Raw genomic sequence first — 13,003 nt, 5'->3', positions numbered from 1 at the left:
TGAGGTGGTTTGTTTGTTTGGATCCAGTTTGTTTGTCCCAGACATTGAAGCTCAATTGATTTAAGATATATGGAGTTTAGAACATCTTAAACTCTTATAATTACCCAATAATGTCCTTAATTCTGTGAAAATGTGTAATTTGCTAAAAATGCTCACTTGCACAAGGAACCATCACTGACATGAACGTTTCTGAGAGCTTCACACTTCTTCCACTGGCTTTTCATCATCACACTGCATCCTGGTTCCATCAGTTTCTCACAAAACAAGCACACACACGGGCATCGAAATTAGACCAGGAAACCTTCTTCCACTGTCAAAATTCACATTTTAAAACCTTCTATGGTAGACTTTCATCTGCACTAAAAATAAAGTCATTTGCATGGTAAGAAAGATTTTAAAAGATACACCTTTTTATTTCTTTCACTGTGTAAATCTTTAAGGTACACTTTCAAAAACATGTTTCATTTTTCACGTAGCAATAGTACAATTTAGAACCGGCATGTCCTGAGTTTACGTTTTTTTTTCCCGCCTTTTTGTTTTCAAATCAGCAACTGACAAAACAAAGGTACCACTTTTCTCTGCTCAACTACACGGTTAGCTCGACTATCGGCACTCTTTCAACAGGTAAATTCATTATTTCTTAAAATGTCTATACATTTCGACTTTTAAATTGTAACTTGTTTCCTAGGAAGCTCTTCTTATCTTGCTTTCTCTCTAAAACAGAACATGTGTGGCCATCTTAGGTCATTTGATGATGCCTCTCCTTCGTAAGTATATATTTTATTTTCCTAATTAATATTTAGGTTTAGGCATAAAAAGTCACAAAAATATAACAGATAGGAGCCATGACTTCACTTTTTCTTTTTAACATGTTCACTGTCAATCAAAACGTCATTCCTTCTAGTGCTTAAATTCACTCACTCCTTTTTATTCAATCCATGAAGTGAACTAAATTAGTGGACTAATATAGTAAATATGAGCGTCAGGGTTTTGTAGCGATTTTGATACAGCCCAATAGCGGTTGTATCTGATAAAGTAAACACAAGCAGTAAGATCCACCATTAGATGCACTATTATTGTTGAACACAAGATGGCGGACTTCACCAACACTGAGATCCAGAGCATTTGTGTTTGCAACAGAAAATATGTTAAACTATCTGGATTCAGCAGCCAGCAAAGCTGATTGAGTTCAAATGCTGATCAATGCAATCTAAATATCATCCCAGAAACTCCATATCCATATGCTACTGAAACATGAGTAACTATGTTTAAAAGTCTGAGAAAGGCCATCAGAAACAGTCACAACAACAGGGTTCGCAAAATCCCAGTTTACGTTTGCGAGTTTGTCATTGTTTGATCTTGAGCTGACAGTAAGCCTTGAGGGCCCTTGTCTTGTAAATTTGCATGGACCGAGTGGACGCTTGTGTTCAAACCACAACTGACTGATCAATAGGCCACTCGCTGTTGAAGAGCACCAGCCATAGTGATGATATTCAGATGACATTCTCCAGCTCAAGAGGGGTTTCCATAGAAACATTCATACTGAAAGCACAAATACACAACTATTGGTTTTTGCAAGATTATGCTGAGTAGTCTCATATTTTCTCCTGAAACTTTTATTAAAGTTGTCTAAGATATGAGTTTGCATTAAATTTAATCGGCAAAAATGATTACACAGAAATCGCAATCGCCCATATTGCCTATGCCTAAATCCGCCACTGAAGACCAGGCTGGAAATGGCTGGAAACCGGCTTGGAATGGCCAAAACCCCTCTAAAACCAGGCTGGTCGACCAGCTAAAATCAGCCAAACAACCTAGGCTGATTTAAGCTGTTTTTTCAGCAGGGAAAACCTTTATAAATGGTTATAAATGGTCAGTTTACACTGTTAACAATTACTGGCAGCAGTTCGCCAGGAACTTACTGTAAATCAATTACAGCAAAAATACTGTATTTACATTAACAATATCATTTATCTTTCTGTATATGTATTTACAGAATTGTATGTCTATCTTTACTGTGAAATAAATTCATTTTCACAATGCAACTTTAAAATACAGCAACATACTGGATACCTGTCCTACAGTAAAATACAGTTCATATTACAGTTAATAACTGTGTAATTAAACAATAACATTTCCTGAGGACAAATTACATTCTCCATGATTCAGAAAAAAGCTTCACCGATCAATAAGTCATAAGCCCCTTTCACACATACAGACCTTTCCGGAAAATTGCCGGCAATTTTCCGGAAAGGTTGTATGTGTGAACAGGTCCTTTTTGAAAATACCGGTAAATTCGTTCTGGCTATTTTCCGGAAAGAGAAGTTGTAACATTACCGGCAATTTGCCGGAATGCTGCGCTGTGTGAACGCAGAAGGAAGATTCCCGTAATAAGCGCGTGCACGTCTAGAACGTGTTGACGTGAGACGTCTGCTTTAGCCAATCAGAACAGTCAGACGCATTTACGTCCGCGCGGTTTGTGAGGATAAAAGCCTTTGAATATTTTTCCAGACACATTTAGCTGCTAGAAGTTAGTCAGATCACGTTTATATGTTCTTCTTAATGCCAACTGTGTAAATAATCATCGATGAAATGCTTTTGATAAGCCGTTGTTTGTTTACCTTCAAGCTTTGCGTGCGCCTATGAGCGCCTGCACACGCACATATTATGAACATCTCGACATGAGAAAGTGATCCTGCGAAAGTTGTTCACAATATTGATCATCCACAGAGTTTGTAATTTAGTCAAATGTTTACAAATAGAAGCGCAGCCGTTTAAAGCTCATTTGTGGTGAATGATGTCAGAATTTACCGGTATTTTGGAATGGATGTGTGAATGCTCTTTTCCGGAAAATTTCCGTAACGTCCTTGCCTGTGTGAACAGCGCTTATTTCAATATACCGGTAAAGTCGTTCCGGAAATTTTCCAGAAATTTACCGGTATCACTGTGTGAAAGGGGCTATAGTAGACAAAATGTACTAGTGTCCGTCCACTCCCAAGACTTTTATTTATACTATGCAATAATAAATATACTGTATCATCAATTGTGTATGTATCACTAGGCAAATAACTAGGTACAGTTTTTTTTTTTTTTTTTTTTAAAGAACTGCATCAATCCTTTACCGGCATCATAACCGCCGGGTTGACCTTTGGTATATTGACCTTTAGAGTAGTGTCAGGAACGCAGTATGACCAAGAAAATTGGCTTCATTTTTTATTACTATTTTTTTAGAGTGCGCATTATTGTCAATCATAAATTCTACAATAATGTGCTGTAACTATTCCACAGAGATGTTGGCCCATATTGACATTATATAATCACACATTTGTCAGCTGTACACCCAGGGGGTGAATCTCTTGTTCCAGCTCATCTCAAAGGTGCTCAGCTGAATTGAGATGTGGTGGCCGTGGAGGCTGTTTGAGTAAAGTGAACTCATTATCATGTTTAAGAAACCAGTTTGAGATGATTTGAGCTTTGTGACATGCTTGATCATCTTTGCCGGAAGTAGCCATCACAAGATGAGTGCAGTGTGGCATTTAGATGATGCTGAATAGGTGTTAAGGGGCCCGAAATGTGCAAAGACACTACCCCCCACCCCTATATAGTCCTCTGTAGACCTCGATTGTAATAAAGATTCATTTGAGTTACTGTTTTATTTCTGTCCGCTTGAGCAAGTTCGTTCATTCCAAGGTTATAAACTAGTGCTAATCGTGATTAATTGCATCCAAGATAAAAGCTTGTATTTGCATACTATGTATGCGTGTACTGTGTATATTTATGTATATATTTATTTAATATATGACTATGCATATATAATAAAAATCTATATTTATCACTAGGCACTAGAGGCGCTGGATTAATTTTCTATTTATGACGTAGGAGCGAGCAGAACTTGAGTGTAATTTAAACAGGAGGCGGTCAAACAATAGACTCCCCTTCCCAACGTTCATTCAGAAAAGTACATCTATGATTTGAACTGAATTTATACTAAGATCAGCCTAGCTCTGGACCAGCGTACAGCCATGAGCATGCAGACAATTATTCAACAGTATGTTAAGAAATAATAACACATTTGTACAGTTATAACCAGATGTAAAAAATAAGTTTAAAGCTCCTGTTTTACATCTTCAAGTGAGCTTGAACTTTGCCATATTTGTTACCAATAAAACGAAGATTCACATGAGCACTTGTCAGTTGGTATGAGTTTTATAGTCGCCTTTTAAAATAAAAGTCACACATCAGAAAAAAACTGAGGTTGTTTTCCCTTAAATCCCACCCCTATACCTAACCATCAATGGGGAAGAGCAAATCACACTTAAATTTACAAATGCCATCGTACAAATACATACGAATCAGCTACAACATCAAAAAATGAAAAATTGCTGTGAGATTGTATTGGTTTGGAGCATATCTCTCAAATTTTTTATTCCAACGAGCAATTTTGGAGAACAGAACACAAGATTAAATTGTCCAAATGCTATATCAGTGTCACCCATCTGTCTGCGTCATTAGTACACTCAGAAAACGAGGCATCTTCAAAACGAGGCCATTCACACGGGGCTTCAGTGTCAACGCTTGACTGAGGGCGTGTCTGAAGTTGGGGCTGAAGCGATCGTCATAGCAGCATCAGCCAATGAAATTCAGTCAGCAATAGGCCACTGTCTAGCTGTGCATTTGTATATAGCAATCTGATTGGCTGACGCTTCAGTTGGCGCTTGAACAGTTGAGCTAGTCCCAACTTCTGCAGCGAGCAACGCCTCTGAAGCGGCGCTGACGGATCCACAATGGAGTTCGGCAATGCTTGACGTCACCTATTCAAAGTGAATGGGAAGTGTTGACGCTGATGCCCCATCATCATATCATTCCTCGATATGCTAATTTGCTCTTAAGCAGGGGGCTCCAGGTCTGGCCCCCGGAGATTAACTTTCCTGCAGGGTTTAGATCCAACCTTAATCAAACACACCTGCAAGCTAATCCAGGTCTTTAGATTCATCTGAAAGTTACAGTCAGGTGGGTTTGATTAGGGTGATGCTAAAGCCCTGTCCCAAATGGCACAATTCATGTGCACCTGTGGACTTGAATGCTTATAATGGCCTCTGTGTGCACTTGTCTGTTTAGTCCTCAACACCATCTCATAATAGGCCGAATATAGAGAGTGAGACCTAAAGTGGGGAAGTGGTTGCGCAGCCACCACTACAATTGGCATTCGTTATGATGTAAACAGTTTCCTCTCAGTGATCAGTTTTTTGAAGAACTGTGAAACGATCTAAATTGAACAAAGTTTCTAATGGATTGTGTATGATAATTAAAAATAGTTTATTAAAATAAATGTCTTGTTAACTCTGTGGGTTCCATTTCAACGATCTACGCGCAAAGTTTAAAGCACATGGCGCAAAAGCATTAAGGGTGTGTCTGAATCCCTTTTTGCTAATTTAAGGATGGAAAATATGCTCTGCGGCCTGGCGCATGGTCTAACAGAGTTGTGCTTATTCTCTTAATGAGTTATGCGAGTGTTTTAGGCATAACTAATTAAGTCAATTAGAGTCACATCTCTCATTCCCTTTAAGAGTCGTAGTACATTTGCTATTTACATGGCGGACTTTGTAAGTGGGACAAACTGAACGCTTCACTAGCGAGAAAACAGTTAAACAGACCATCTGCAGCTCGAGGATAAAGAACGAGCCTCCTCCATTCAGCCTCTTTAGCAATACTTTTTACTCCTGTACATTCAACCGTGTTTCCTTAACTGAAGACATCCATAAGCCTACATATTTAATGTCATTTGTTAAGTGCAAAGATGTGCTTCAAAACTATTTCTAAATTCAGGTCTAATTTGTTAATGATGCTGCTGCTACTAATAATATTATACAAATGTAAATTGTCATGAATAAACTGGGATGAGGCATGGAGGTAGTGGTTTTTATATTTAAAAATAATAATTTTTTAACATTTTAATCATTTAATTTATTTATTCATTCATTCCTTTTTTTTTCTCGGGTCAGTCCCTTTATTAATCTGGGGTCACGACAGTGGAATGAACCACCAACTTATCCAGCATATGTTTTTGATGCAACGGATGCCCTTCAAGCTGCTACCCAGTACTGGGAAACATCTATACACACTCATTCACACACATACAGCCATATAGTTTATTCAATTCACCTATAGCAAATGTGTTTGGACTGTGGGAGAAACAAAGTGCAAATTTGGTTCAAATCTAGTACAGACAGCTAGTTAACAACTATACTTCTCTCTGGAACTTGTTGTTGTTTCACTAATGCTAATTTAAAGGTGCTTTATTTATGCTCAACAGCAAACTCTTCAGTATCAGTCAGCTAACACTAGTTGAGTCGGTGAAAAACACTTGAAAGATGCATTTGTCAGCGTGTGAGGGAGGGGTGAAAGAAGAGAATTGGCTAGTTGGCTCAGACAATGTATTTGCATTGCCAAAACACATTTAATTGCCCCGGTTGCAAACCTTTTCATGTCTGGCACTGTGTGTGTAAGCGTGCATTTATTGGTTCACTTTATATTGTCTAACAGAATGAAATCTCTTTCACGAAGGCACACCTGTGGCATAATGGCTCTTTTTGTTTGGTGTAGCCCTTCATTCGCTCGCAATAATCAGCCCGCGATTCATCCATTATGTGCTAACTCAAGTGTTTTGCGCAATAAACCACGCAGCGTCGTCGAACCGTCTGCATGTGTTTCTCTGGCATGGCAGAATCGGGTATTATTGCCTGAGCTCTAATCTGTCCCTCGGGCAAAGGGGAGAGAATTGGATTTGAAGGCTACCCAGTGCTGTAATGCTGGCAATGCAGCTTCGGGGGGCAAATAAGAGAAAGCTTTCATAATAAGATCATTAACTGTAATCTGTTGGCTCGGTCCCTCAACGCCACACAAATGGCGAATTGAAGATGCATGCTAAGAAAAGCTAACACGGATAATTAGCTTCAGCTGGTGAATGTCATTTTTTCCTCTTTACCTGCTAATTTTCGTGTCATTTTTATGTATTGCTATACTTGTTGCTGTTGTTTAATGTTCTCAAAATGCAACACAATGAATCACAAGAGGCATAGGAGTTCAGATGAGTGAGTTAAGGCAATGATTTATTCATAGACACCTGTGATATGTCGAAAATGAGGACCAAATCATATACAGTATACACGAGTTATGAGGATAAAAGCACTACATTCTCACTCATTTTTTTTCTGCAAAATAAATGTATATCGATGGACACGTATTTATTTAAATATTGCATCATCTTCGTTGTACAAACAAATTTACATCAGACCGAGCTCAGACTGTGATTTGATTTGAAATTAAAAGCGGGTGACTCTGTACAGATGATCGGCTAATCGGATGGATTGATGTGATCGGTTGAATGGGTCTTATGAGGAGTATTCATACTCCTCGGCGCTTCGTCGGCCAAAATCCATCCATCCCAAGTAATCTCTGTCCTTTATTCTGTGAGATGCACCCATGGTCCTGCTGTTTGCAGCGGGACTTCTGCGGTATGAGCCTGTCCGGATGGACAAAATCGGTTAGTTAAAATGCATTGCTTACATGGGAATTCATTGCATGCTGATAGAGTTAAAATTTAAGAAGTAAAAGATGAAACTAATAGGCTTAAGTCAGTGCTGTTCAAATGGCATGATCATAATTTATGCATATTAAGATAATCAAGGTCATTCCTATGGGAATTGTACCTTTGTTGTCGTTGTTGCTGTTTTTAACTGCCAACTAATAAGTTTCAAGTGCCAAACTAATTTCAAGTGCCAAACTAATAGTTAGATAATGTGTATCGCATGTATGACTGAATAGACTAGATTAAATTTGTAGTCATCCTCTGGTTATCCGTCCATCCATCCATTCATCCATCCCTCCATCCATCCATCCATCCCTACTTTTTCAGCACTTTTACACCCGCAATTCACAATCTTTATTTATTCATTCATTCAGCTTAGTCCACAGGTGTCAAACTCAGTTCCAAAAGGGCTGCAGCTCTGCACAGTTTACTTCCAACCCTAATTAAACACACCTGATCAAACTAATTGAGTCCTTCAGGCTTGTTTGAAACCCACAGGTAAGTGTGTTGGAGCAGGGTTGGAACTAAACTGTGCAGGGCTTTGGCCCCCCAGGAATTGAGTTTGACACCCCTGGCTTAGTCCCTTTATTCCTCAGAGGTGGCCACAGTAGAATGAACCACCAACTTATCCAGCATATGGTTTACACAGTGGATGCCCTTCCAGCTGCAACCCAGTACTGGGAAACCTCCATACACATACATATAATATATAATTTTATTATATAAATAATATGAATATTATATAAAATATATATATATATATATATAATTCTGACAATATGTTAAAATATAGAACACAATCACTATCTCCCCAATGGTGACTTCAAATAGGCTTTAGATTTTATTCAAGCCATATCAAAAAAATTAAGTAAAGTATTTCATTAAAATTGTGCATTCATCATATCAATTAATTTATTATTTTTTATCAATTAATTTATATCTATAGAGAGAGAGAGAGAGAGAGAGAGTTGAAGTCAGAATTATTAGCCCCCCAGCTAATTAAATTTTTCTCCAATTACTGTTTAATGGAGAGCTTTTTGTCCAACACATTTTTAAACATAATAGTTTTAATAACTCATTTCTAATAACTGATTTATTTTATCTTTGTCATGATGACAGTAAATAATATTTGACTAGATATTTTTCAAGACACTTCTATACAGCTTAAAGTGACATTTAAAGGCTTAACTAGGTTAATTAGGTTAACTAGGCTGGTTAGGGTAATTAGACAAGTCATTGTATAATGATGGTTTGTTCTGTACACTATCAGAAAATATATAGCTTAAATGGGCTAATGATTTTGACCTTAAAATGGTTTTCGAAAAGATTAAAACTGCTTTTATTCTAGCCAAAATAAAACATTTTTTTTTTCCAGAATAAAAAATATTATCAGACATACTGTGAAAAATTCCTTGCTTTGTTAAACATCATTTGGAAAATATTTTAAAAAAAAACAAAAAAAAACAAATCAAAAGTGGGCTAATAATAATTCTGACTTCAACTATATATATATATATATATATATATATATATATATATATATATATATATATATATATATATATATATATATATATATATATATATATATATAAAATGAAGTATTTCATTAAAATTAGCATTACCTTGTTTGGTCATCCTTTTGTTTTATATATATTAATTAGTTTATTAATTCTAACAATTTATTATAACATATAACACAATCACTATCTTCACAATGGTGACTTTAAATAGACTTTACCTTTTATACTTGCTATATCAGGGAAATAAAGCCTAGATTTTTCATTAAGCATTGCCATTGCCCTGTTTAGTCATTCTCTGGTAATATATATTAATTCTAACAATTCTAACAATATATTATAACATATAATACAAACACTATCTCCACAATGATGACTTCCAATACACTTTAAACATGCCGTATCAATGAAATAAAGCCTGAGTATTTCATTAAGCATTGTCATTGCCTCGTTTAATCATCCTCTGGTTATTAAAATAATTAATTCTAAGAATATATTATAATATATAACACAATCACTATCTTCACAATGGTGACTTTAAATAAACTTTCTGTTTTATACATGCCATTTCAAAGAAATAAAGCCTAAGTATTTAATTAAGTATGCCCTGTTTAGTCAACCCCTGGTTACACACACACACACACACACACACACACACACAGAGGTATATATATTATATGTATTATATTATATATATTATAATATATTATGTATATATTATACAATTATAATAATTCAACACAAACCCTATACCTATATATTAATAAATTCTAATAATTCTGACAATATATTAAAATATAAAACACAACACTATCTCCACAATGATGACTTCAAATAGACTTTACATTTTTTTAAATGCCATTTAAAAAAAAAACATGGTAAAAGTCTAAACATGTAACTAAATATTTATAATAATTAATAATAATGAAATATTGGCATGTGCATATTTGATTTTTTTTTATTGTGTTTAATTTTTGAAGAACTGCACCTTTGGTTGAGATGATTCTGGCCAGTAGTTCGGTTAGGCTGCTGCGAGGTTCTTCATCGTCCTCTGGTTTGGTCAGCAGGTTGATTTGTCCAGCAGGCGGCGCTGCGCGGGTGTGGCGCGTGTGTCCTGTTGCGGAGCCGACATTAGACTGAGCTCCATCTTCTGAATGTACAGGGAGAGAAAGGCAGCTGCTGGTGGAGAGAGCAGCCAGCAGGGCACATACACAGAGTCCAGCGTTCATATCTGAAACACACACAGGTTACAGATTCATCAGCTTTATAATTCAATTAACATGAGGATTAGTGAGTCAAACTATAAAAATATTACCATCAAAAGAGATCAATCTTCTATCAAGACGATTAATAATGATTTTTAAACGATCTATCTATCTATCTATCTATCTATCTATCTATCTATCTATCTATCTATCTATCTATCTATCTATCTATCTATCTATCTATCTGTCTGTCTATCTGTCTATCATTTAAATCATCCAAGGTTATGAATAAAAGGTATAACTAAATTAGTTTTAAAGGTGTAAATAAATAAGACAAAATAGGATTACTGGCGACAAAAAATTATTGGCTATAGTGTGTAATTTGGGTAGATGCAAATCTGTCATGTTTATATTTCATAGTTTATGCAAATTTAATTAAAATTTAATAAAAAGTTTTCCAAATGGATATTAATTTTGGGGTTTTAATTGAATTTTTTTTTTAGTTTTTACCATTGAAAAGCAATTATCTTCAATTTGTTCATGAAAATGTTTTATTTATGTGTTAATAAATAAAACATCAGCTAAAATGAATCCAATAAGAGAAAGCAGTAAGAACTGAAAAAAGACCCAGTCTATTTCCCAATAATTACTAATATCCATAACTAATATATATATAAATAATTAGTTTTTAAAAATTTATATAAAAACACAAAAAAAAATTAATTTGTGTGACATACAACAACGACCTGTTAAAAAAGATAAATTCTAGCTTATCTGGTTACACATTTTAAAACCCAGAAATCTACCAACCTCTTGGGAAAGTGGATGTTATAGAATTTGCAGTAAAGTAAAAAACATACAGAAAAGTACACAATAAATATGCTAAAAAAATATTTCACACAACAACCTGATTAAAAAAAAAAAAAAAAGATCTAACACTGTAAACACTACATTTCCCGTAAGCATGTAACCCCTCCACTGAAGATCAAGTAAATAAACTGAGCTCATACCTTCAGGTGAGACTCTTGCAGAGACGCAGAGAGAGCTGGAGAAACACACGCTGACTGCAGAACAAGTGTGTGTCTGAAACTTCTCTGCAACCGCGCAGGAGAGGCCCTTAAATAGCGATGGGAGTGGGCTGGCTCTGTTTGACCCACGTAGAGACAGGCGCAAATCCACTGTCTGTGAATGAGCTTGTGTATTATTTGCGCAAGCCTGACGCAGATAGCGGGAGAAGCAGCACAGGATATTTTTTGCACAGGATACAAACTGTCACGTTGTCAGTCAAGGGGGTTGAGGATCTCTACAGGTCACAGCATCCTAATTAAATGTGCGCGCACACACCTCTAAAAGCAGTGCATTTTATCATCCATACCTAAACGAGTAGCACACAGAGCTTATGATGCAGTTTTAATGTAACAATATGGATATTGACATTTAGATTGGTAGATCTCAAAGGGTTTCTCTTAATATAGCCAGACATGGCAATCCTTGAAGGACTACACTACCCAACAAAAGTCTTGTTGTGGATCCCAGTTTTAAGAGCAACAAATAATAACTTGACTTCTAGTTGATCATTTGGAAAAGTGGCAGAAGGTAGATTTTTTTAATATGAATCATCTGTTGAACTGCATCTCAATCATCACAAATACTGCAGAAGACCTATTGGAACCTGCATGAACTCAAGATTCTCACAGAAATCAGTCAAGGTTGGTGAAGGACAAATCATGGTTTGGGGTTACGTTCAGTAAGAGGGAGTGCGAGAGATCTGCAGAGTGGATGGCAACAGCAACAGCCTGAGGCATCAGATTTGTGCTGCCCATTACATTACAAACCACAGGAGAGGGTGAATTCTCCAGCAGGATTGCACTTCTTCTCATACTTCAGCCTCCACATCAAAGCTCCTGAAAGCAAAGAAGGTCAAGGTGCTCCAGGATTGGCCAGCCCAGTCACCAGACATGAACATTATTGAGCATGTCTGGAGTAAGATGAAGGAGGAGGCACTGAAGATGAATTCAAAGAATCTTGATGAACTCTGGGAGTCCTGCAAGAACACTTTCTTTGCCATTCCAGATGACTTTATTAATCAGTGATTTGAGTCATTGCAGAGATGTATTGATGCAGTCCTCCAAGCTCATGATGGAGTCAGACACAATATTCATTCTGTTTCCACTGCAGCATGACTTTATATTCTATACTGGACATTAGTTCTGTTAAGTGACAAGAGTTTTGTCTAAACAAAGTCAGACCTTACTGTCCTAATTAAACAATTAAAATCACGGCATTATCATAAAATAAAATAGGCATAATCTAGAGGATTTTACCTTTCATATAAGCCACTTCTGATACCAAATGATCAACTAGAAGTCAAGTTATTATTTGTTGTTCCTAAAACTTGAATAGGCGACAAGACTTTTGTCAGGTAGGGTAGTTTGGTTTGTGTATATTGTGTTTCTTAATATATTCTCCTTGGTATTCTCCTTCATCTTACTAGTGGCTAAGTGGTTAGCAACGTCACCTCACAGCAAGAAGGTTGCTGGTTCGAGTCCCGACTGGGCCAGTTGGCATTTCTGTGTGGAGTTTGCATGTTCTCCTTGTGTTGGAGTTTTCTCCGAGTGTGCTTGTTTCCCCCAGTCCAAAGACATTTGCTAAAGGTGAATTGGATTAACTAAATTGGCCGTAGTGTATGA

General features: G+C 36.5%; 1 protein-coding gene and 1 long non-coding RNA gene across 3 annotated transcripts in view; one reads left to right on the top strand and one right to left on the bottom strand.

Annotated features, from left to right (window-relative positions):
• The first annotated feature begins 415 nt into the window (after nucleotides 1–415).
• Nucleotides 416–13,003, top strand: part of LOC137487832 (uncharacterized) — a 46,962-nt gene continuing 34,374 nt past the window's right edge. Inside the window, exons 1-2 of one of the 2 annotated variants that reach the window (XR_015510877.1) lie at nucleotides 416–624; nucleotides 724–767. This is a non-coding gene — a long non-coding RNA (uncharacterized LOC137487832). The remainder of the gene's footprint in view (nucleotides 625–723; nucleotides 768–13,003) is intronic. The other variant, XR_015510876.1, reaches the window with a different exon arrangement.
• On the bottom strand, nucleotides 7,083–11,406 carry ccka (cholecystokinin a). Its single transcript, NM_001386383.2, is given in 3 exon segments — nucleotides 7,083–7,522; nucleotides 10,097–10,339; nucleotides 11,324–11,406. Coding segments are annotated over 2 exon segments (372 nt in total). The 5' UTR covers nucleotides 10,338–10,339; nucleotides 11,324–11,406; the 3' UTR covers nucleotides 7,083–7,391.

The sequence above is a fragment of the Danio rerio genome, chromosome 16, assembly GCF_052040795.2.
Source record: "Danio rerio strain M-AB ecotype USA chromosome 16, GRCz13ab, whole genome shotgun sequence".
Lineage (NCBI taxonomy): Eukaryota > Metazoa > Chordata > Actinopteri > Cypriniformes > Danionidae > Danio > Danio rerio.
This window is presented reverse-complemented; position numbering and strand designations above follow the sequence as displayed.